This window comes from Patagioenas fasciata, chromosome Z (genome assembly GCF_037038585.1).
Source record: "Patagioenas fasciata isolate bPatFas1 chromosome Z, bPatFas1.hap1, whole genome shotgun sequence".
Classification (NCBI taxonomy): domain Eukaryota; kingdom Metazoa; phylum Chordata; class Aves; order Columbiformes; family Columbidae; genus Patagioenas; species Patagioenas fasciata.
Genome location: NC_092560.1, coordinates 742,763 through 766,744, shown reverse-complemented (window position 1 = coordinate 766,744; position 23,982 = coordinate 742,763). Strand labels below are relative to the sequence as shown.

The following is a 23,982-nucleotide window of genomic DNA, read 5'->3' as shown; positions in this document are numbered from 1 at the left end:
TAATCACTGGTGTGTATTTGTCTCATCTGAGTGCGATGCATCTCACTCAAAAGAGAGAAGCAACAATATCTTATATTGAGATGAAGTCTAACAGTGGTTTGACAAGATTCAACAAGTTTGATGGCAAGGTTCACTTTATTCATTACTGCATGGAAGAAACATACAAAGGAAAATTGAGTTAGAATCAAGTTAGGATGATTCACACAGGCTGGAGACACAAAGAGTAAGGAGGACCCTCCCATTGAGTCATGAGGTTCAGAGTGGACCCCCTTTGCTTTAGAAACCAAACCTCTTGCTTTCCAAACTCCTGAAGTAGCCCAGGTGCAACTGGATCCAGTCTTAGACTCGGACTTGAGCAATGGTTTATGTCTAATGGAATTATTCCTGCAAAGTTTATAATGATATCGAGTAGCTACATGGATTAGTAGTGTTTCATAGTATTGATTTAGCATGCTGTTGATCCCTTACCAGGGATCTGTTGCGGGTAGAGGATCTCTGTGCCTTGAGGGGCCTCACTGTCCTGGGGAGGCGTCTCTGCTGCTGGCGTGTGGTCCAGCTGCCGCTCGGGATCGGCTCAAACGGGACCCATCCTGGTGGTGGTGTTTGTAGGGTGAGGTGCTGGGCTGCTGGTCAGTGGTGCAGACAAGACACCTTGTTCTGTGCTTTGGTTATCTGGCACTTTTGGGTTTCCAAACCACCTTTCAAAATGCTTTTCAAGACACATTCACTCCCTTGTACATGGGCCGGGGACTCACAGGTCAGCCCCAAGAACGCGAGGGCTGTTGTCAGTCTGAACCAGAGCACGAGTGTATCCACCACAATACTCCATGTCTGGAGACACCCCATCGTTTGGAAGATCCTGTCAGCAGGAAGTGTTTCTGCTTTTCAACTGGATTTTTCAGTCTATGCTTTTGTGAAATAATGTTCCTGAAGATGCTTCTGTGCTACTGAAACGATTACTTTTCCTTCCTGCTCAGTGAGGAGGGACGCGAGGAGGTGAGCCCTGTCGTCCCTTTCTTTCAGTGCCTTTGCCCGTCACTGAAGACAGCCCCGTGCTTCTGTCGCTCTCCTTTCTGTTCCTCATGGTTTTCCAGGGACGTTCTCCTCTGGTAAAGCAATAGTATTCCATACGTAGTATTCCATACATAGTGACAGCTGTTCGCCACGGCACGGTCTCCAGTATCAGCCACCAACTGCATAGTCCTTTAGAAACCTGCATCTAATTTGACAACTAACACATCTTTAACTATTTTTTTCTATATGCGTTTTTTTCTTTTATAAGCATATCTTTCACATTAAGTGTGCAAAGTACAATTTTCAGTGACGCTGTTAAGTGTACGAACTGGAATGTAGCTTAATAATGAAAATGCAACATAATGTGATTGCCAGGAATTGCTTTATATTGTGTTATGGCAACTTAGGCTATGTGCTGTATTCAGTATTTGATGCTTCTGCAGTTTCTCTGACATTCCAAAGTCTTTTCTGGTAAAGATTATGTACTATAAAAGTACTTACTTTGTGCATATTGACTTTTAATCAATAGCTATTTTAAGTTTAGCATTTCTACTTCCCACTCGGCCATGATTACATTTCTTCAGTTAGGCTAAGCCTTCTTTTAATTATATCTTTCAGTTTTAACCATCTCCTGCGATCCCGCAGTTCTGTTTAAAATAGAGCAAAATCTGTGGATTTACTGGTTTTGTCGGTTTTGCCACCTTTTTTCTTGAGCCATTTGGCGATTTTCTTTTCTGCCCTTCTTTTTCTCTTACTCTGAAAACAGCTATTGAAAAGAACAATTTTACTGGATTATTTTTGCAGGAAAAGAAGTATTTCTTCAAAAGGCAAAGCAGCCTTTTCTCTTCTGCTGCAAAAGCAGATAAAGTTGCTTAACGCAATCTCGAGCATTCCAGTAGTGTTTAGACAACTTTGGGACTGCTGCTTCTTCTTTCAGTTTTCCCCCTGGCATGCGGAATTTATGTGGATTCCTTCTTGGTCGATAAGAGCTTCCCATGGACACAGCCCCCCGGGCAGGTGTCTGAGCCCTTTGGAGAGGTGGGTGGGTTGGGGCAGTTCAGCTGCTCCGGGTAGACCTGCTCATTCTTTTAACCTATTCTTACCCGGTGATGAGATAGCTTTAAACCGAATAGCCAGAAGTTTGTTGGGTTTTTTCTGCCTCTGTATTACGACCTAAGTAATTTTTACTTCATTTAGTAAGCAGTAATACCTGATGTCTTGTGTTCTGCTTGGGTCACCTGTATTTCTGAGTGTATGACGCAGGAGCTTGATGTGATGGGTGTTTGTCTTTGCTTGATGCCTCACTAATGCGTGGGTAGTTCAGTGTTCCCGCAGCTGTTTAGTCCTGCTCTAACGCGGACTCCTAAGACCAAGCACTTCTCTGCCTGGCTTTGTTTTCGTCGCACTGTGTATCCCAACCACCGTTCTTTGCGTCTTAATGTTATCCCCATGCTCTTTGTTGTTTCAGTCTCAAGTTCACAGAATCACAGAATGTTAGGGAGTGGAAGGGACCTCGAAAGATCATCCAGTCCTGGCCTTGCAGCCAGGATTTACTCAGCTTCTGCTCAGCGTCTTCTTACAGGTGTGTTTTTGGGAGCACACGTGTCCGTGTGGTGTGAGGAGTAAGCGCTGCCCCGTGCCTCCTCTCTTTTATATCTGTACAGCTTTTGTGTTATGGGCACCGAGGAGCTTCACGTGGCAACCCTTATGTGCCCGGTTTCAGTAAAACTCAAATCAAAATGCACAGTTTAAATAAATTTAACCGAAACAAATGCTCCGACTGTTTTCTATGGCCAGCCTGTCGTTCCTTCCTGACGTGAAGCCCCGAGCGACTGTTGTTTGCACCGGGTGTCTTTGGTGAGCTCCAGCGCTGTGTTGAGCTGGGTCAGACAAATACAGCGTAAAGCTGCGTTCCGGTGAGGCTCTGGCCATCGGGGTTTGCTGGTTGCCCATGAGCAGCCTCCTCCGCATGCACATTCCCCACCGACCATTGCCAGCACCAGCAAAGGGCAAACTGGACCCACCTCCATCCGTCTGCGAAGGTGCCCAGCCAGCTCTATTTCCGTTTGCAGCCTCTTACATTGTTTTTGCCAGTTCCGCAGCCAACAGGAAAAACAGTTTCCAGCTCCGTGTTCAATCATAGCTATTAATAGGGGGCACCGATGTTTGAACACGGCTGGACACGGTTATCTTTCATGGATCTTTGCATTCTTATATGGTCATTCTGTTGATATCAAATGATGTTTTGCTGCTTTTTAGGTAGCAGATTTTTGGCATTGCTCTTAATGAGTTCTGGTGAGTAATTATTCTCTTTGTGTTGCTGGCTGGTATAGCTTAGTGAAGGGAGGATGTCTGTGTTACTTTAATGGGCAATTTATCGAAGCCGTGCTAGAAGAATTCAACAACAATGGAAGTTCAGTAAGAGTTATTTTTATTTCAGATTTGGCTGATCTTGAGTGATTTCAGATGAACCTTCTTGATCTTAATGATTTAAGAAATTATAGATCAGCTGGCATCCAAATTAACGCTGTTTTAAAGGGGGATCCAGTCTACTTATTTGTGCAAAAATCAGGAAGACAACAGGGAAAAGGAGCAATCACTCATTGTCTTTGAGCAAAGCCCCTACTGTTTCTGCAGCAGACTGGAAAATCCGCCACAAGTTTGTCTGGATTATCACAAAAAGTGATTCCAACTGTCAGTATATTTCCTGGGATTATTTTTTATGCTACGTACTGTACTTAACCACCACCAATTGTTTTATTTCATGAGCTTTGCACAGACACCTGACTGTGAAGGAAGGCCTTTTAGGCAGATGCCATCTGAAATCATGGCGCTGATTGGAAATGTCCACGGAAATGCATAAATCTATCCCTGTTTCCCGTCATACTGTGCAGGCTGGAAAGGCCGTCTCTAAATTCTGAGGTTATTCAGAGTAAATATGTAAGGGTACGACCCGAGAGGCTCCTTTCCGTGCTCTCCCTGCGTGTCTCGGTGTGCAGGGGTGTTGCAGCAGGACGGTAGGAAATAACAGGGCCGCAAGTGGCCCATTCACAAAACAACATCTATTTCACTCAAAAAATGGGACCTTTTCCCCACCAGTCTTGCGCGGTATCTTCAGGCGTTTTCCCATTTCCCTTGTAGGGCTCGGTCTTGTTTCTTGTCCTGTTGAGATAAGGGTGTCACTATGGAAGAATGGTCAGAGGGTTGGTTGGTGGGGGGGCGCTCTCCTTAAAAACAGAGATATGAAAGAAACAATGCAGGTGTTGAGAATTTGATTGTGGAGCAAAAAGAATAAACAAGCACGTCTGTACCAGCATTTCAAGAAGCTGCAGCTTTTAAATTCTAAATTAATATACATTATTTGGATTTATTATGCTTAAAAATAGCCTTAATCAGTCAAGATCCAGTGGTCTTAACCGGTCTGGCTGTCTCTGTTTCTTCTGGTCAGTAGCACTTCTGTGCTTTCCTTGTGCCGAACCTGCTGGTCCATGCCCCCTCCCCATGGCCACATGCACCAGAAACCTCAGAAAACCTCCAAAAAACGCAAAAAAACCTCCAAAAATTCGAACCACACCAGGCAAAACATGCCAAAACACCCGTTCCTGTGGGAGCAGGAGGTGCGCAGGTACCCGGTGAGTTTGCTGTCTGTGCCGGTTTTGCTCTCCCGCTGCCTCTGCTTTCGGGTGATCTGCGTTCCTGTTGCGGTTCTGTCTGGTGGGTTTGTTTGTGGCTGCTTCAAAAACTCACATAACTCTTCTGGAATACAGACACAGAGGTTGGTTCGCCTGACGCACGGGATGTTGTGCAGTCTGGGTACAGGGGTCTGTAGGAGCAGCTTAAAGTCTGAAGCGTGCTTAGATGTCAATAACAAGGGTTCGTTAACCGTTGATACCTAAAAGATGCTAAAGTGACAGATATGACAAACATATGGGACAATGTAGTACTTCTCAATACGTTATATTATTGTTGTTTTGTAGCAGTAGAAATCAGATCGGCAGGTGTTGCTTCAGGTGTGTCCCTGGTTATAGTCACTGTAACCTGAAGCTGCTGATCCATAATCATGAGTGTTTTCAGGTTGACCCAATAGCAGGCTGAGGAAACAAGGTCTGTCTTCACGTGGCAGGTGGCAGTGTCAATGTCATCCTTCCTTCTCTTTGGAGAAAGTGACAGTAGTGTGTTAAATACTGCAGAGTTCAGCATTGCAGAGAGCGCTGCTGAGTTTCGGAGCTGTTTCCTTTTTTCGGTGGCTAGTTTTCCCAATGATGTATTTTCTTAATTGACGTAAAACATGCTGGGTAATAATTTATTCTATGTACGACATTTTCTTTGTAGGATAATGTATTTGTTACCATCAACCTCTTGCATAAAATGGAGCAGTTTTGTTTTGTTGTGTTTCCTACGTGGGTGGTGAGGCACGTGGGGCGTGTCAGGCTTGCAGGAAGTGCTGTTGCTGATCTCGATGTGTCAGGATGAGTCCCCAGCCCGTGTTTCTCGAGTTCTGCAGCTCTGTGGCTCGAACAGGCTGTCCCGGTTTCAAACCTGTGCAAAGCTTTGCGGCTCCGACGGGCTCTCCTGGTTTGAATCCTGCGAAAGCTGCGGCGCCCTGGAGGTGCTGGACGGGAGCGGGGTGCGGGAGGAACCTCCGTCTCCCGCAAGCAGAGGAGCTGCTGCTGTCCAGTGAGTCGGTTTTCAGTGTGTTCATCCTCATCGTCTCTGCCGTGTTTTCCCCGGGGAGGAAAACCTGCCCTGGCAGGAGCTCGGGGCCTTGTGCAGTCTGTCCTGCTCCTCGCGAGCTCTGTAAGGCTCAGGCCTGGATCTGGGCAGGCTCAGCTCAGTGCCTGCCTGGGTGCCCTGCTCAGTGCGAGTGCCTGAACCAACAAGAACCCAGTTCTGTGTCTCAGGAAGGAAGTGTGTGAGGCAGGACGAGGCCCGGCAGAGGTGGGGACTGTGGTTTGTAATGGAACCATAACGTGCCTGCTCCTGCCGAGCGCGCCGAGGGCCCTTCGGTACCAGTTCTGAGGGTTCAGTGCCACTGCTGGGGCGAGAAATGCCCCAAGCTGGCTCTTCCTCAGGGGCGATAGTAAAACCATGGTGGATTTGTTTCTAAAATTATCCAAGAAAAAGCCCCACCCCCTTCCCCCAAAGGTTTTGCAGCTTTATCCTCAGAATACATTTTAAAACCAAAACTCCATTAACTTTCCTTGACTCGGTGGTTTTTCCATCCGATTTGGTAGCCGACGCTGTTGTGACAACGTGCACATCGGTCCATATGGCCTGGTTACTGGCACTGTGTTTCTGCACCCTGGGGGTGACGGATCCCCTTTCTGACTCAGAGCATCCCCCACCAGCTCTCGGCACCGCCGGCCGCCTGTTCGGAGCGCTGTCTGGTTTGATTATTGTAACAAACACAGCCAGGCTCACAACCGCAGACGTCCCTGGTCTGAAGGTGGACTCTTGTTCTGTGTGATGTGTCTCTAACGGTCCCTTTAGAGAGCGCGGGCTGCGTGTAACCCCGTCCAGCTCCGCGTTCTCCCGCTGTTCTCTCAGCGGTTGATGCATTGTGGCTCCGGAACGTTCTGGCGCTTCACACAGCGCATGGGAATGGGAGCGGGCAGGGCGGTGGTTGCAGCTGAGCACGGGGCTTTGGGGCCACAGGACACAGCGCCGCGCTCTGGGGCGCTGCGGCTCGCCTGGAGCAGCGGGGCGGCGCTGGGCAGCGGCTCCTGGTGCGTGAATACGGCTGCGTGAGCTTCCAGCGTGGGCCACCCCACCGGGCTTGTTGTGGCGGAAACAGGAGGTTCCGAAAGCAGGTGACCAAAGAGCGCGTTTCAAGAAGAAACAAAAAAGGGGAGTTTGAAGCGGATGATTGATGTCAGAACTGCTTTCTGTGAGTTCGCCTGCTGCTCAGAGTTGTGGCTCTTGTGAGTATTTCTGCGTGCGCAGGTGAGGGAACCGCGTTAGGTAGCCCGTTCTGTGATCGAGTGGAAATACTGAGATCACTCTTCATCCAAATGGCAAGCAAATGAGCGTCTTTGACAATGAAAAGCAGGTTTGAGAATAACGTGCCTTCACTTGCCTGGCACCGCGAGTTGAAAAGCCTTTCCCGTGAAGCGAGGCCTCCGTTTGAGAGTGAAGAGGTGAATCTGGACACCGAACCAGAACCTTCCTGCGGTCTCTCGCTCCGTGTAAAAGCGGCGGGGAGCGCTGGGCCCGCAGCGGTGGGTGGCGCTCGCACACAGGCCCTGCGGCAGCCCCGGGCCCACCCTGCTCACCCTGCTCGCCTGTCTTTACACGTCACTTGCGACAGTCACAAAAGGACATTACATAGAGGTTGTCCTTGTTCAGCAGAGGTTGAGGAGCAGTGGTCATGCTGTGTGCGTAAGTCCTGATCATTTGTTCTGCCCGCAAACCGAGCTCTGTGTGTGTAAAGGTTTGTGTTTCGGTACAATGCTCTGTGACCCGCTGGCAAACTCTTCTCTGCTTCCAAAACAAATGAACAACCAAACACAAACTGTGACAGCATCAGGTGCAGTGGGAAACAGTAATGAATGAAGGCACCGTGCTTCTTACCATCAGCTGTGGGTGCTTCTGAATTCTTCTGCATGTCCCTGGCTGCCTGTGCATAAGGAAACATAAACCGAGGTGTTGGGGGCTTAAGAATCAAATGGTACACGCGTTGTTTTAAGTCAGTTGTCATTCTCTGCCCTTGGTTGCTTTTTGTTAGAGCATAAAGCTGTTTCAGAGTCTTAATAGTGATTTAATAGTTACTAAAATGAACAAACATGCAGGTATTAAGCTTTGGACTTGACATTGTGTGCTGAAATCCAGAGGTCTTAAAACAGACATCCAGTCCAAAGGTGGTTGGACAGATCACTTAGTTTCTAGGTGGTGTGGAGCCTCGTTCTACACTGCAGTAAATACAGTATTGATCTTATTGGCAGATCATGCTTCATAACACTTGATTTAGTGTGGCCAAATTGAAACGTGAGTAGATTATCCCAAAAAACGCTGCTTAAACCCTCTTGTTTTAGACGTGAGTGGTAGTATAGTTAATCAGCTTTAGCTGATACATAAAATTCAGTGATGAAGTCTTGCTAAGTTTCTTTTCTGTGCCAAAATCACAGACTTTTTATTTTAGTAGTCAAAATAGAATAAAACAGTAAGTGTGAGTCTTGTGTTATGGAAGTTGTCTGGCTCAATGTGCTGCTGCCGTCAATAGATTCAGCAGCACTTGAGGCTGTGAAAGAAGCTTCGTGAGCTGATCAGCTTGTCAGTGTCTTGGTTCAAACCAGTCTCTAAAAAATTGTTGGGTTTTTGTTTTGTGACAAAGTGGGTTTGTTTATTTCCTACGTGCTCTTTTAGCATCTCTGAACGATGGCTGATCTTGCTCCTGGGCATGGATCAGTGTTTGTTGTTCTCAGCTCTAAGGGGGAGTCAGTTTATCTCCCGGGTTATTTTTCTTATTGCCTTTGTTGTCAGGCTGTGGGAAATTAAACTATAATAACAGTAAGAGTCTTTACAGGGTTTTAGGTCATATTCACACCAGCTGAGTTCGCAAGCGTGAAGAGCACAGGAAGCATCCCTAGAGACGGGAGTTTCGTTGTTGGTTTTGGTTTTGTTTGCGTTATTTTGAGTTGCTTTGGGTTTTTTTGTGTGTTATTTGTTTGGTTGGTTTTTGTGTATTTGTTGTTCGGGGCGTGGTTCTTCGTTTTTGGCGGTTGTTTTGTTTAAGATTGGTATTAAAAAGCACATATATTGAATAATCCAACCACGAAAGCATGAGTTCGCCAAGCCGCCCGTTGAGATGAATCTTGACGCTCGCCTATTAAATCCTGCTTGGTTTGGTTTCCTTCAGGGCCGAGGGGTTTGCGGTGTCGGGCCTGTGGTGAGCTCAGTGCTGTCACAGCAGCGTCGGCAGAGGATTCGCACTGCATTGGGGTTTATCTACAGAGCACGCAGCTGCGCTCCAAGGGCTTTTCTTCCCGTTTCCCACAGCGACGGTCACGGGCAGCTTTGTCCGCACCACGCGCTCTTTGTGGTTCCAGCAGTGACAATGGGCTCTGGAAGCCGGAGGGGCCGGTGGTCACGGGTGCAACGTCAGAGCGCGATGTGGATTGTTCAGGAGAGAGGTCACACGCTGATTGCTTCTGCAAAGAAGGACAGGGAACTGCTGCAGAGAGTCCAGCGTAGGGCAACCAAGATGCTGAAGGGAGTGGAGCATCTCCCGTGTGAGGAAAGGCTGAGGGAGCTGGGGCTCTGGAGCTGGACAAGAGGAGACTGAGGGGGGACTCATTCCTGGGGATCAATATGGAAAGGGGCAGTGTCAGGAGGATGGAGCCAGGCTCTTCTTGGTGACAACCAATGGTAGGACAAGTGGCAATGGGTTCAGACTGGAATACCGGAGGTTCCACTTAAATTTGAGAAGAAACTTGTTGGGGGTGAGGGTGTCAGAGCCTGGCCCAGGCTGCCCAGGGAGGTTGTGGAGTCTCCTTCTCTGCAGACATTCAAACCCGCCTGGACCCCTTCCTGTGGAACCTCAGCTGGGTGTTCCTGCTCCATGGGGGGATTGCACTGGATGAGCTTCACAGGGCCCTTCAACCCCTCACATTTTGGGTTCTGTGATAAAGGAGCAGGCCAGCAGGGCCTGGTGAATGTGCTGTGCAAATGTACCGGTGTCTGAATAATACACAGGCACTGACTGCAAACCTGTATCCTGCTGTGCCATTTCATCAAGTTTTTAAAGTTAAACCTCCACAAAATTAACTGAGAGCCAGAAATCTTGGAAAAGAAATGTTATTCTCTTGGTTGTGTGCGACTTTTTTATCTTTCTCTAAGAAAGACATAATTTTTCTTAGCAACTTAATAGAGGAGCTGTGTGTAAGACTGGTAATTACAAAGTACTAGGATGTTTCCAGAATTGCTTGGGATGGCAAATGGCACAGAAGCACTCAAATTTGTTGTTTTAATTCAGCTATTGCAGACACTGTAATAATAAAACCTACATGAAGAGGCAGTTTCGCGGGTGCATTTTTGCAGTTGTAAACGCTGTATGTAGGTGCTGCTGTGTGACTGTACTGTGGGGCTGGGGGCGGCACAGCCACTAATCACCACGTGCCATCCAAGCAAGAGCTTCAACCCGTAGCAGCTCGAGGGGTATTTTACACTGAAGTGAAACAACCCATCGTTTTTCACCATAGTTCTCTGAAGAGCATTCGCTGCCCGCATCTTGCAGACGCTGTTAATTGAAGCTTTGTAACCGCGTTCATGGAAAGAAGCGACCATTTGTAGTCAGGCGGATCAGGTGTTGCCTTCCATCACCCGGCTGTGCTGGAGTAACCCTGTGAGTCAGTGCTGTTGAAATAATGAAGCTGCTGTTGGCTTTGAGCCCGAGCCGCAGTCCGGCTCAGGCACAGGTGAGGTGTAAGCCCAGGTGAGGGCTCAGGTCCTCCTGCCCTAGGCCAGGCACAGCTCCATCACTCAGAGAATATTCGCGTTAGCCAGCCCAGGGCGGCAGGGCTGACGTGTTTGTGCACCCGCGCAGGCCCTGCCCAGGAGGGAGGCTCTGTGGGCTCTGACCTGAGAGGTTCTTTGCTGCAGAATAAGCCACTTTATTGATCTTTCCCATTCCTAGGCTCACTAGGCAGAGGACAAAGCATCAGGTGCCGTTTTGCTTTTCCTGGCACCGAGTCCCTCATGCATCCTTGTCCTCCATTGTTTTTTTCTAGACATGTCCTCAAATCTTCCTTCATTCATCTGCATGGCCAAAACTCTCCTAGCACTTGACCTAGAGAAGCCCAAACCAGAAAGATGGAAAACTATTCCCGTATTTTATATTTATGTTGTCATGGTAACAGATTTTTATCTTGCGTTCCTCTTTCCTTGGTTGTTTCTGGCAAGAACGTCTCAGTCTATGGCACTGTAACCGTGTTTTCCCAGTGCTGCTGCCTGCCTGGCGTTGGGGGTTTGTGTTGTTACATCCGACCTCCTCCAACCCCCACCGGCCTCTTGGGGATCCCCTCGGGTCCTCTCTGGAATGGAAACGAGCTCATAACTCGTGTTACACGCTGACATCCCCATTTTGTTGAAGAAAACGCCACCTCAGATGCCACGAGAAGCTGCAGCGTGTCCTCGGGAGGCCCGTTCATCCTCACCCACCGAGCTCGTCTCCGTGTTTGAGTGCATTGAGTGCTCGTTACCTTTACGTGCTTGGTTCTTGAGCAATCTGTTGGTTCTTATTTATCCTCGTGTAATCTCAGTGTTGCTGTGTTGGCTCAGTAAGTGTTCTCAGCCTCTCTTCTGCTTCCTAAGGGGTCCGGTTGGTGCGCTGTGCTCCTTTCTGAGGGCGGACCACGACCTTCCTCGATCTGATCAATCTTCTCCGTGGATATCCAAAATTTACAGTTTTAGTTGACGATAGCTCACACTGCATTGGCTATGGAGTGGTTTCAGTGATTTTTAGCTTTCCATTACCATTTCCATTTCCATCCTACTGCTGTTTTCTTTTCCAAAGGACATTTGCATCCAGTTCTCCGAACTGAACGTTTTCTGCTTTTGAAGTTTGTCACCTATGCTTTCCATGAATACTGTCACAATAATAGGACAAACGAGTTTCTGGGGGCATTCCTTCTCTTACCAGATTAGACCCCAGGTCTCTCCATCAGCCCTTCCTGGGAAGCCGTGCTCAAACTCAGGGCTGAGAGCACCAGGGGTGTGCTGGTCAGGTCCTGTGTTGTCTGTCTGTGCCCAGGGCTGGTGACAGCTCAGCTGTGACCGGCAGCCATCACACTGCCTGTCACCAGCAGCTGGGGTGACCAACAGGTACTGGTGTTTGCTTAACCACCGTTAACCCCTAACCTGTGTTTTGAGCCTGTTCTGTGGGGTTCCTGCGGGTCTGGTGCTGTCGTTGGGTTCCACTGCAGGGACCATCTCCAGACCTGTGCTGGGGGACAGGTGGGAGAGCTGGGGTGTTCAGCTGGAGAAGAGAAGCTCCAGGACACCTCAGTGCACCTTTCAGTGCTTAAAAGGGCCCCATGAGAAAGATGGGACAGACTTTAGAGCAGGGCCTGTTGTGACAGGACAAGGGTGATGGTTTAAACTAAAGGAGGGAGATTCAGGCCGGACATGAGGAAGGAATTGTTGTCCTGAGGGTGGTGAGAGCCTGGCCCAGGTACCCAGAGAGGTGGTGGATGAACCATCCCTGGAGACATCCCAGGCCAGGCTGGACGGGCTCTGAGCACCCTGAGCTGGTGAAGATGTCCCTGTCATGGCAGGGGGGCTGGGGAGCTGGGAATCACCATCCTGTGATTCTGTGATCTCTGTGTGCTCTGTGCTGGTGATCTCCCGTGGCCCTGGATGCTCCGCCATGGAGTTTTCCTCCTCTCCCACCTCCCAGAGGTGCTTTCTGAAGCGCCCTGCACTCCCAGACCAGAACCCAGCTGTCCCCACTCTCAGGGGACCGTCCCCTGGGCCAGACCCGGGTTTGCAGGGCACCCCGAGCCCCGGCAGCACCGCGGGAGGAGCAGACGTCCCACGCAGTGACGCTCAGCTCCCCATCATCTGCCGGCTCTGCCCCGACAGCCCTCACAACAGCAGAACCTCTGCTCTGCGCAGGAGCCCCCGCCTGGCGCCCCGGCCCGGCCTCGGCTCTGAGTCGCGCTGTCCCCGCCGCGTTCCCGTCTGTCAGCTGGGTGTTGGTGCGGGTGTTGTCCTGGGGGGGTTCTGCAGCCGCGGAGCGCGCAGGGTGTGCCTGCCCGGCTGCCGGAGCCGTGCGTCAGGCGCTGATTATGCCAGTTGCTAAGCAGCCTTTTAATATTTACCTCTGCGCCTGACACGTGTCCGGGTGTTGTGTCACCCTGCTGCAGTCTGGCTGTGGGTCACAGCTGGGCTTGGCCCAGGGGAGGGGAAAGGCAGAACAAACGCTGCAGAAAATAGTCCGGAAAGTAGTCATAGAATCATAGAATCACAGGAGTTTGTGTCGCAGGGCCCTCCCCAGCTCCCCAGCCCCCCTGCCATGACAGGGACATCTTCACCAGCTCAGGGTGCTCAGAGCCCGTCCAGCCTGGCCTGGGATGTCTCCAGGGATGGTTCATCCACCACCTCTCTGGGTACCTGGGCCAGGCTCTCACCACCCTCAGGACAACAATTGTAGAAAAACCTATATATGCATATATATATGTATATATACGTATATATAAAAGCCTTTCGGAGTCAGTGTGGTGTTGACTGACCGCGTGGCGGGCGCCCAGCGAGGGGTTGGATTTTTGTCTCCACGTGGTTGCGAACCCTGAGCACTGGAGGGCTTGGAGGACAAGGACGCCCTTCCTCCCCATAGTGGCTCTTTTAGGGTGAAAGTGGCAAACTGGAGGCCTTGAGTATGGCAGAATTCAGGCACTAAGAGCTGTGGAGGAAGCGAGGCACGCCGAGGAGGAATAATTCACTGTGTTGTACGAAAAAAGCTTGGTAGGGGTTTCCGGAGGGAAGGAACGGAGAAGGGCTCAGATAAATGTGCTTTTATTAAATGGACAGGGGCGAGTGTGACTAAAACAGTCTTGTAGAACAGATACCTGCTTGCTGGTCGTGTAGAAGGAATTCAGACTAGTTTCGTGGAGAAGAAAGAAAAGCAAAAATTATTAAAGTTCAAATTAAGAAAAATGCAGTGTTGCCGACAGATTATCTGATGGTGGTTGTGGAAATGTATAAAAAGGTGGTTTAAAACCTTTCATTCCCTGTCCTGGCGTGGGAGGCTCTATACATTCCTGTGTACATCTCCGCCCATACGGAGGTTCCCATCTGTTATGTAGTCAATCTATACATATATGGAAGCAGAAATTATTTGTTTCCATTTCTGCAGCGTGGAAATTGCAGATTCTCTCTGGTGTGTATTTAGTCCAAGCTCTCGCTAAGGTGTGCAAGGAAAACAAGTCATGTCCTTTGCAGCTTTTCCGAGAGGGTTGCACGGTATGTAGAAACACTCCTGCGTGTTGCATACAGATCGGTTATTCCTTTTTATCTCGATGTCTTTGAGTTTGCTTAGTTAATATTTAATATTTTGTATGATGAACTGGTAAAGCCAAAAGTATAATTTTTGTTAAAAAAAAAAGGAGAAACGTGGACAAATCCTGCACAGCCAGTATTTGTGCTTCAGCATGACAGCAGGATTTATTTTAATACTGGATATTAAACTTGTTTTCACTACATGAGAGAAAACAAATAATGTTGTGAGAAAGTCTATGGGCACCACGCCGTCAAAATCCTGCCTGTGTGTGTTGTGTAAATACAGCAAAACAGAAGAGCTGAAATAACACTGATTTTCAATAATAATTTACCCTTAATTTTTAGCTGGGTAGCTGATGAATTCAGGTTGCTTATGCTTGCTTAACAGATGTATAGCAAGGTGAAATTAGTTATTTTGCTTTTTTGCCTCTCAGAAGCAGTCCCCTCCTGCAGATGCATCAGAACCACGGGTTGTGAAGCCCTCTGAAGCAAAGGTATGGACTCCTGAGGAGCTCAGGCTTGCCGTCACGCACAAATGCGTGCAGCGGTGGGGTTCCTTTTTAACACTTTGGTGCTGAGTAACTTTACTTGGCGTATTTCCTGCCTGCAGCTTGAAAAACACCTAAAAAATGCCATGCAAAGTAGTCAGAGGATTTTATGGGAGCAATAAGGGAAAAAATGAATTAAGATTTAAAATTTTAGCTTAGTCACGGTTTGACGTGTATATAGCTCCCCCGTGTGTAATTACAGCGTTATTTACCTGGTGATAATTTTGCACATATTCAAAGAATTCGGGACAAGTTTGAGCTTTTAGTGTATGTATAATTGCATTATGTCATTAGTCAGTATCTCTGTCCCTCTGACAGCTCCCTTCCCTTAGTGCTTGTTCTGTCTTGTCTTATGACGAGAGCTTCAGTGTCCAAGCCGTGTCATCAGTCACGTACTTGGGTGGCCAAGGAGACTCATCATCCTCCCTTGTGCCTCTGTTGCCTAAGAGAATCTGCGTAAATTATTTACACAAACGGTTTACCGCTCCCTGCTTTCGCTTTCCATAAGCACAGCAGTGAACCAATGGCAGCGTTGAACACGGAGCCAGGCGAGCAGGGCCCGGTGCGGCGATCGCGGCCGGGGCTGCGACACCTGGGGCGCGTAGGACGCGGGAGGGAGAGCGGCCGGTCCGTCCGCAGCCTGGCACACCCGGGACACGGGAGGGAGAGCGGCTGGTCCGTCCGCAGCCCGGCACACCCGGGACACGGGAGGGAGAGCGGCCGGTCCGTCCACAGCCCTGCACACCTGGGAGAGCGGCCGGTCCGTCCACAGCCCCGCACACCCGGCTTTGCGGGCTGGGCAGGCCCTGCGCACAGGCTGACAACACCTGCCTTGGTTTCCTTTAACCCAATGGCATCATGATGGAGACCAGACATCAGAGCTGGCTGCCTGGAGGTGTGTAGCCTGCACTTGCAGGAATACACAGAGTCATAGAATTGTTTCAGTTGGAAGAGACCCTCAGGATCATCGAGTCCAAACATAACCACCCCCACCACTGCCCCATGTCCTGAGAACCTCCTGTCCGTCTGTCCAGCCCTCCAGGGCTGGTGACTCCAGCACTGCCCTGGGCAGCCTGTTCCAATGCCCCACAGCCCTTTGGGGAAGAAATTGTTCCCAGATCCAACCTTAACCTCCCCTGGGCAACTTGAGGCCGTTTCCTCTGCTCCTGGCGCTTGTTCCTGGGGAGCAGAGCCCGACCCCCCTGGCTCCAAGCTCCTTTCAGGCAGTTCAGAGATCAGAAAAGGGTTTTAAAAGGTTAAGTGGAAAGTAATGGTTGACTTCAAATCCAGAGAAGGTGGACCTAGACTCCACTCAGAGATGTGCATCAAGATGACAACAGGGAACAGGCACTGTCTGCAACCGGCATTAGGATGTTGTTATTAGATTGAGGTTGAATCTGGGGGACAATTTCTTCCCCAAAGGGCTGTGGGGCATTGGAACAGGCTGCCCAGGGCAGTGCTGGAGTCACCAGCCCTGGGGGTTGGACAGATGGACATGAGGTTCTCAGGACGTGGGGCAGGGACAGGGTGGGTTATGGGTGGACTCGGTGATTTTGAGGGGCTTTTCCAGCCAAAACAATTCTGTGATTCTATGACTTGAACTGGTAGCAGTGAGCTGGATGACAAACCATTTCTATCTGTGCACACTGACCAAGTCTCCAGTTTAATCCTCCTGTTGTGGTTGTGAACAAATCATTTCTGTCACTTTTGTTACTGATGCTGTTCTCCATACGATTGAACCCAGACAGCTATCTGGAAATAGTTGTGGTCTTTCCCTGCTTGAAATTTGAAACAACTCTAGGAGAATGTGGTAGATTTCTACTCCAGCCCGTAAACCTGGTGTTTGTGAGATGGGATGAGACAGCAGCAGAGCAGCAGCGGCACACCAGCGCTGTGAGGCTGGTGGACACGCGTGTCTGAGACAGCGTCCTGCATTCGCGTGTGTGAGACAATTAGTGTTTCCTTCTAATGTGCGTTGCATTATTAATTCCTTCCTCCTGTTGGATTGAGCGCATCATCCGCATTTCGACACTAGACCCCCTTGAAATGAAGGTTGCTGAGTCACTTTTGTTCCTAGTCCTGAATTTCTTGCAAGTTAACAACTGTTTCCTAATTGCCTGCTGTGAGCAAGTCTCGTTAGTCTTTCTCGGAGTCCCTCTGGTGCTCAGCTGCTCCTAACCCTGCTCTGGACCCGCTTCAGCTGTTGGTTCCTCCAGTTAACCCCAGTGTTGTGCCCCTCTGCGGAAGCCGTGAGTTACTGCGGCAGGAACCTGGAACTTCTGCGCACAGCTCTTCTTTTCCAGGCTGTCTTTGCGTTCCCGCGCTCGGTTTAAACCGCGCTGTCTGGGGCCACGGCACCGCGCGGGGGGAGGAGCATCAGCGCGGGGGGAGGAGCATCAGCGCGGGTGGGAGGAGCATCAGCGCGGGGGGGGAGGAGCATCAGCACGGGCGGGGAGGAGCATCAGCACGGCGGGGAGGAGCATCAGCACGGGCGGGGAGCGGCAGCGCAGGTGGGAGGAGCATCAGTGCGGGGGGAGGAGCATCAATGCGCATGGGAGGAGCATCAGCGCGGGGGGTCGGAGCATCAGCGCGGGGGGAGGAGCATCAGCGCGGGTGGGAGGAGCATCAGCGCGGGGGGGGAGGAGCATCAGCACGGGCGGGGAGGAGCATCAGCACGGTGGGGAGGAGCATCAGCACGGGCGGGGAGCGGCAGCGCAGGTGGGAGGAGCATCAGTGCGGGGGGAGGAGCATCAATGCGCATGGGAGGAGCATCAGCGCGGGGGGTCGGAGCATCAGCGCGGGGGGAGGAGCATCAGCACGGGTGGGAGGAGCATCAGCGCGGGGGGTCGGAGCATCAGCGCGGGGGGAGGAGCATCAGCACGGGTGGGAGGAGCATCAGCACGGGTGAGAGGAGCATCAACGCGGGGGGAGGAGCATCAACGCGGGGGGGAGGAGCATCAGCATGGGGGGAGGAGCATCAGCGCGGGGGGAGGAGCATCAGTGCGGGGCGGAGGAGCATCAGCGCGGGGGGGAGGAGCATCAGCATGGAGGGAGGAGCATCAGCGCGAGGGGGGAGGAGCATCAGCGCGAGGGGGGAGGAGCATCAGTGCGGGGCGGAGGAGCATCAGCATGGGGGGGAGGAGCATCAGCGCGGGGGGGAGGAGCATCAGCACGGGGGGGAGGAGCATCAGCGCGAGGGGGAGGAGCATCAGCGCGGGTGGGAGGAGCATCAGCACGGGGGAGGAGCATCAGCATGCATGGGAGGAGCATCAGCACGGGGGAGGAGCATCAGCACGGGGGGAGGAGCATCAGTGCTCATGGGAGGAGCATCAGCGCGGGGGGGAGGAGCCACAGCACACATGGGAGGAGCAGCAGTGCGGGGGGGAGGAGCAGCAGCGCAGGTGGGAGGAGCCGCAGTGCGGGTGGGAGCAGCTGCAGCGTGGTGGGAAGGGCAGCAGCGCGGGTGGGAGGAGTGGCAGTGGGGGTGGGAGGAGTGGCAGTGGGGGTGGGAGGAGTGGCAGTGGGGGTGGGAGGAGCGGCGGCAGGACTGGGGGGGAGGAGCATCAGCATAGGTGGGAGGAGCATCAGCATAGGTGGGAGGAGCAGCAGCGCGGGTGGGAGGAGCAGCAGCACGGGTGGAACATCTTTCTGTGCAGGAACCGGTGTAGACTGTAAAACGATGCTGTGGCTTCAGGCCGTGGCTGTCACCACTGACCGTTCAAACAATGGCTGAACAGTCACCTTTGAGCAACCAGAGTCTATAGGCTTGTGCTGAAGCTGCTGGTTTGACTTGCCCAGTAATAAGGAAGGGAGCCAGGAGACCTGCGTGGTTAAACAGGGAGCTGCTGGGTGTGCTCAAGTGGAAGAGGAGGCTTTATAGATCATGGAAGGAGGGGCTGGCCACTTGGGGAGAACATCAGGCTGTTGCCAGAGGGTGTAGGGAGGCACCTAGGAAAGCTCAAGCCTCCTTAGAATTAAACCTGGCGAGAGGGGTCAAGGACAACAGGAAGAGCTTTTTCCAATACGTGGCAGATAAAACTGACACCAGAGGCAATGTAGGCCCACTGATGAACGAGGTGGGTGCCCTGGTGACAGACATACAGAGAAGGCAGAGTTACTGAACACCTTCTCTGTCTCTGTCTGCTCTGCCGGGGGCTGTGCTGAGGATCCCGTACCACTGAGGCCCCAGGGGAAGGCAGCACAATGGAGGAGTTCGCCTGGGTTGATGAGGACTGGGTTAGGGAGCAGTCAGGCAATCTGGACATCCATAAATCCATGGGTCCGGATGGGATGCGCCCGCGGGTGCTGAGGGAGCTGGCTGAGGTCATTGCTGGACCGCTCTCCATCACCTTTGCCAAGTCTTGGGAAACGGGAGAGGTGCCTGAGAACTGGAGGAAAGCAAATGGCACTGCAGTCTTCAAAAGGGCAAGAAGGAGGACCCGGGTAACTCCAGACCGGTCAGCATCACCTCTGTCCCTGAGAAAGTGATGGAACAGCTTGTCCTTGGTGTCATCTCAAGGCACATCAGAGATAAGAGGGTCATTAGGGGCAGTCAACATGGCTTCACCAAGGGGAAGTCGTGCTTGACCAACCTCATTGACTTCATGAGGACATAACAAGATGTGTGGATGATGGCAGAGCAGTGGACGTGGTCTGCCTTGACTTGAGTGAGGTGTTGGACACAGTCTGCACAGCACCCTCACAGCTGAACTGAGGAGTGCGGTCTGGATGGGCGGGCAGGGAGGTGACTGCGAACTGGCTGAAGGGAAGAAGCCAGAGAGTCGTGGTCAATGGGCAGAGTCCAGTTGAGGCCTGGATCCAGTGCAGAGCCTCAGGGGTCAGTGCTGGGGCTGGGATTATTCAATATATTCATCAATGACTTGGATGAGGGAATAGAGTGACTGTCAGCAAGGTTACTGGTGACACCAAGCTGGGAGGAGTGGTGACACTGGAAGCTGTGCTGCCATCCAGAGACCTGGACAGGCTGGAGAGTTGGGCAGGGAGAAATTTAATGAAATGGAACAAGGGCAAGTGTAGAGTCTGGAATCTGGGCAGGAACAACCCCAGGTTCCAGTGTAAGCTGGGGAATGAGCTATTAGAGAGCAGTGTAGGGGAAAGGGACCTGGGGGTCCTGGGGACAGCAGGGTGACCATGAGCCAGCACTGGGCCCTTGTGGCCAGGAAGGCCAATGGTACCTGGGGTGGGTTAGAAGGGGGTGGTCAGTAGGTCAGAGAGGTTCTCCTGCCCCTCTGCTCTGCCCTGGGGAGACCACACCTGGAATATTGGGGCTCTGGAGCTGGAGAAGAGGAGACTGAGGGGGGACTCATTCCTGGGGATCAATATGGAAAGGGGCAGTGTCAGGAGGATGGAGCCAGGCTCTGCTGGGTGACACCCAATGACAGGACAAGGGGCAATGGGTGCAAACTGGAACACAGGAGGTTCCACTGAAAGAGGAGAAGGAACTTGTTGGGGGTGAGGGTGTCAGAGCCTGGCCCAGGCTGCCCAGGGAGGTTGTGGAGTCTCCTTCTCTGCAGACATTCAAACCCGCCTGGACACCTTCCTGTGGAACCTCAGCTGGGTGTTCCTGCTCCAGGGGGATTGCACTGGATGAGCTTTACAGGGCCCTTCAACCCCTGACACTCTGGGATTCTGTGAATTTTTTATTATTGGATTTGAACTCATTTATTGCTAAAAGTGTATCTAAACAGATGTGTGTGTAAGCATGTATGTGTTCCTGTTCATGTATTTTAATGTGGCATTAGCATCTTCATGTGCATATGTCTTGAATCAAGGCACTGCCCACATGAGTCTATATATTCTCCAGCATCGTCAAGATAAATGTATATGAGCAATTCTGCTCATTTTAAAAGGTATAAAAGAATAACGAATAAAGCATAGCCTACACAAAAAAAAATCAAATATTTAGTAAAATATTATTTACAATTAAAACCAAAAACAACCTGCAGTTGCTAATAACTGATTTGGCAGGCTGGGAATTTGAATTCATGTTCTGTAAGGCTGTTGTCAGGTGTTGACAGAAACGCAAGTAAATATGTTGTCATGCAAAAAAGATGTGTTTAGGTTTCTTTTCTGAAAAGCCTGAATTTGTACGCGAAGCCCTGAGCAGGCAGCGGTGCCACAGCAGGAGACGTCAGACTCTGCTTCTTGGACCTCATGCTTGCACTTCTGTTCTCTGCAGCCTCGCTGCCCGTGCTGGTTTGACTGAAAATGGGTTAATTGTCTTCGTGCAGTCAGAAACTTCTCTTTTTTGAGCTGGCACGGTGGTTGTGTGGATTGAGTTTGATAACAAGAAGGTAACACCCCAGGACAGGGGTTGTTGTTAACGTTGTTCCTCAGGTAACTGGACCCAGGGGAACATGGGGTCTCGCTGTTGCCTTGGGTGGTCCGGGAGCCGAGGACGTTGTGAGTCCACAGGTGTGGGGCGGCCGGGAGGGGACATGGCGGGACGGACCTCAGTGACATCCAGGGTGGTCAATGGGAGTATTTATCCCCTTGGCGTCAGACTTCGGGTTTACGGAGCGTTCAGAGAGGGTTTTCCGGCCGGGGAGACCCGGCCTGGTTCTGCTCTGTTTGGGGACAGTCCTGTTCGGCCGCTCCTCTAGTCCAACCTTTACTGCTCTGCCGTTTCGCGGTTGCCTCTGGGATCCCAATTTCTGCCTTTTTGGTCGTTTTTCCCCTCTTTCCCCGGGTTGGGCTGTTGGGACCTGGGTGTCTTTTCCCCTGTGGATGGGGTTCATGAGGAACTGCTTCGAGTATCTCTCATTTAATATTCGATTTTCCGTCTCATATACACGACTAGTAGTAGTGCTATATTAGTATTATTTCGTTGCTTTATTAAACCGTGTTTATCTCCATCCCCGAGTTTCTCGCTCTCCCGTTCGGGTGTCGCAGGGAGCGAGCGGCTCTGTGCTCGTCATTGCTGGTTGGGGTTGAACCACAACAGCGCCCAGGGACATCGCACGTGGACTGACACTTCGCTTTGGGTGTTACATACACACCACTCTTCCGAGCTTAAAAACGGAGAGAGGTTAGGATTGCCGTTCCTATGTGGGACTGGTTCGTGTGCGGGTGCACGAATGGATGTGTGTGTCTGTGCATTAACCACATAGTGGTCGTGTAACAAGGGTGAACGTACATGAGCGTATAAAGTTTGACCGAGCCTGAGAAGTACTGTGTTCCAACCAGGTCAGATGCCAAGAGATCACCCAAAGCAGTGAATGTGAGAGGTTAAGTTATTTATTTTTATTAATTTTTAAAATTTATTCTTGTTTTTTCCCCGCTCTGGCGTTCAGGACATTTTTGTCGTCCCTCTCTATCAGTATTTTACCCTTTGTGACTTATCTCCCCAGGTGCTGTGTTCTTTACTGTGGTGTACAGCGTCCAGACCTTTGCCAGGCTTGTGCCCGGCATCTGCGTTTCCGTGTATTTTCATGCCTTTTCATGCATTTTCGTGTATTTTCATGCGTTTTCAGGTTTCCCCAGCCAGGAGTCTGTGGCTCAGTGTGTGGGTGTGAATACCCGTGTAACAAATGCTAAACTAATTTAGCCGGGTTCTCTGTGTGGTCGGCTAGCAAATAGGAGCTGGATGTGTCTGAAGGGTAATTAGTGCTTGGCAGCCGAAATGAAAACATTACAAATGATGAACAGATGTAAACTGCTACCTAGGAGACTCTGTTGTTGTTGTTTTTAGTTGTTCGCTGATTTTTTATAGGCTAGTAGGGAAAGAAAAGCTGTTATTTGTCTCGTATTAACCTTAAACAGTGTATTTGCAGGATAGAGAGTTTGTTCCTACATGTTTCTACTGCTCATAATCTGTTGCTTAGTGCGCTTTGAGGTGAATTGCTGGAGTGAATTTTGCAGCACGGCTGCAGAAAATTTCCGGGTGTAAATCGAACAGTTCATTTTATTTGTCTAAAATCTTCTTTCTGTTTTTGCTCCTTGGTACGAGGAGCTTGTGTGCGTGTGTGTGTGCGCGTGTGTGTGTGTGTGTGTGTGCGTGTGTGTGTGCGTGTGTGTGCGCGTGTGTGCGTGTGTGTGTGCGTGTGTGTGTGCGTGTGTGTGTGCGTGTGTGTGTGTGCGTGTGTGTGTGCGTGTGTGCGCGTGTGTGTGTGCGTGTCTGTGTGCGCGTGCGTGTGCGCGTGCGTGTGCGTGTGTGTGTGCGCGTGTGTGTGCGCGTGCGTGTGCGTGTGTGCGTGTGTGTGCGTGTGTGTGTGCGTGTGTGTGCACGTACGTGCGCGTGTGTGCGCGCGTGTGTGCGTGTGCGTGTGTGTATGCGTGTGTGTGTGCGTGTGTGTGTGCGTGTGTGTGTGCGTGTGCGTGTGTATGCGTGTGCGTGTGTGTGTGTGCGTGTGTGTGTGTGCGTGTGTGTGTGTTTGCACACGTTAGAGTTCCCTCGGACCGTGGAATCGCGGGGTCTGTGCCAGGGTGTTGTGAACTGCGAGACCAGAGCAGCGCAGATGGGCTTCCCGGCTCGTGTGCTCACAAGTGTGAGCCTGTTTGGTGATTGTCTTTTAGATGAGCTGACCTCTTAGAAATAACCAAGCATATTAACCTCTCTCTGTGTGTGTGTTGCTTGTATTTCAGTCCATACCAACAACCAAAATGGAATCTGGAAAAAGCACGCAGTCGACCAAGGTAAATAGTTATCTTTCCCCTTTGGCGAGTTGTACTTTGGCCTTTGAGTAGCTTTGCAAAAAGAGGGCGAAGCCTGCGTGCCGTGGGACAGAGCCGGGCGAGGTGAGCGGGCTGGCGGGGGAAGCGGGCGTGCGGGCAGGAGGTGCCGCCGAGCCCCGCTCGGTGCCTGGCGCTGGGGTGAGCTGGTGCGGGTCCTGTTCTGCAGCGCTGGATGCTGTTAGGGGTAAATCTCGTTTTGTTTCGTGACAGCCGGCAGAGTCTCAAAATAAACAGCCGGCTGAAGAGAGGCAGAAGGAACCCACTGCTGTAAGTTGTATCGTTTTTCTCCCTTTTTTTTTAACAGAGGCTTGTAGCATTTTTCTTCTTCCCTTCTCCTTCTCCTTTGCCCTTCCCTTTGCCCTTCCCTTTCCCCTTCCCTTTCCCCTTCCCTTTCCCCTTCCCTTCCCTTTCCCCTTCCCTCTTCCCCTTCCCTTTCCCCTTCCCTTCCCTTCCCTTCCCTTTCCCCTTCCCTTCCCTTTCCCCTTTCCTCTTCCCCTTCCCTTTCCCCTTTCCTCTTCCCCTTCCCTTTCCCTTTCCCTTTCCCTTTCCCTTCCCCTTCCCCTTCCCCTTCCCCTTCCCCTTCCCCTTCCCCTTCCCCTTTCCCTTCCCCTTTCCCCTTCCCTTTCCCCTTCCCTTTCCCCTTCCCTTTCCCCTTCCCCTCCCCTTTCCTCTTCCCCTCCCCTTTCCTCTTCCCATCCCCTTCCCTTTCCCCTTCCCTTTCCCCTTCCCTTTC

General features: G+C 51.1%; 1 protein-coding gene across 6 annotated transcripts in view; it reads left to right on the top strand.

The window, feature by feature from the left end:
* Window positions 1–23,982, top strand: part of CAST (calpastatin) — a 63,757-nt gene that overhangs the window by 14,362 nt on the left and 25,413 nt on the right. For 5 of the 6 annotated variants that reach the window (XM_065860328.2, XM_065860325.2, XM_065860324.2 and 2 more), the window contains 3 exons: window positions 14,442–14,501; window positions 23,160–23,210; window positions 23,460–23,516. In XM_065860328.2, coding sequence (XP_065716400.1) covers window positions 14,442–14,501; window positions 23,160–23,210; window positions 23,460–23,516 — 168 coding nt within the window. The remainder of the gene's footprint in view (window positions 1–14,441; window positions 14,502–23,159; window positions 23,211–23,459; window positions 23,517–23,982) is intronic. The other variant, XM_065860327.2, reaches the window with a different exon arrangement.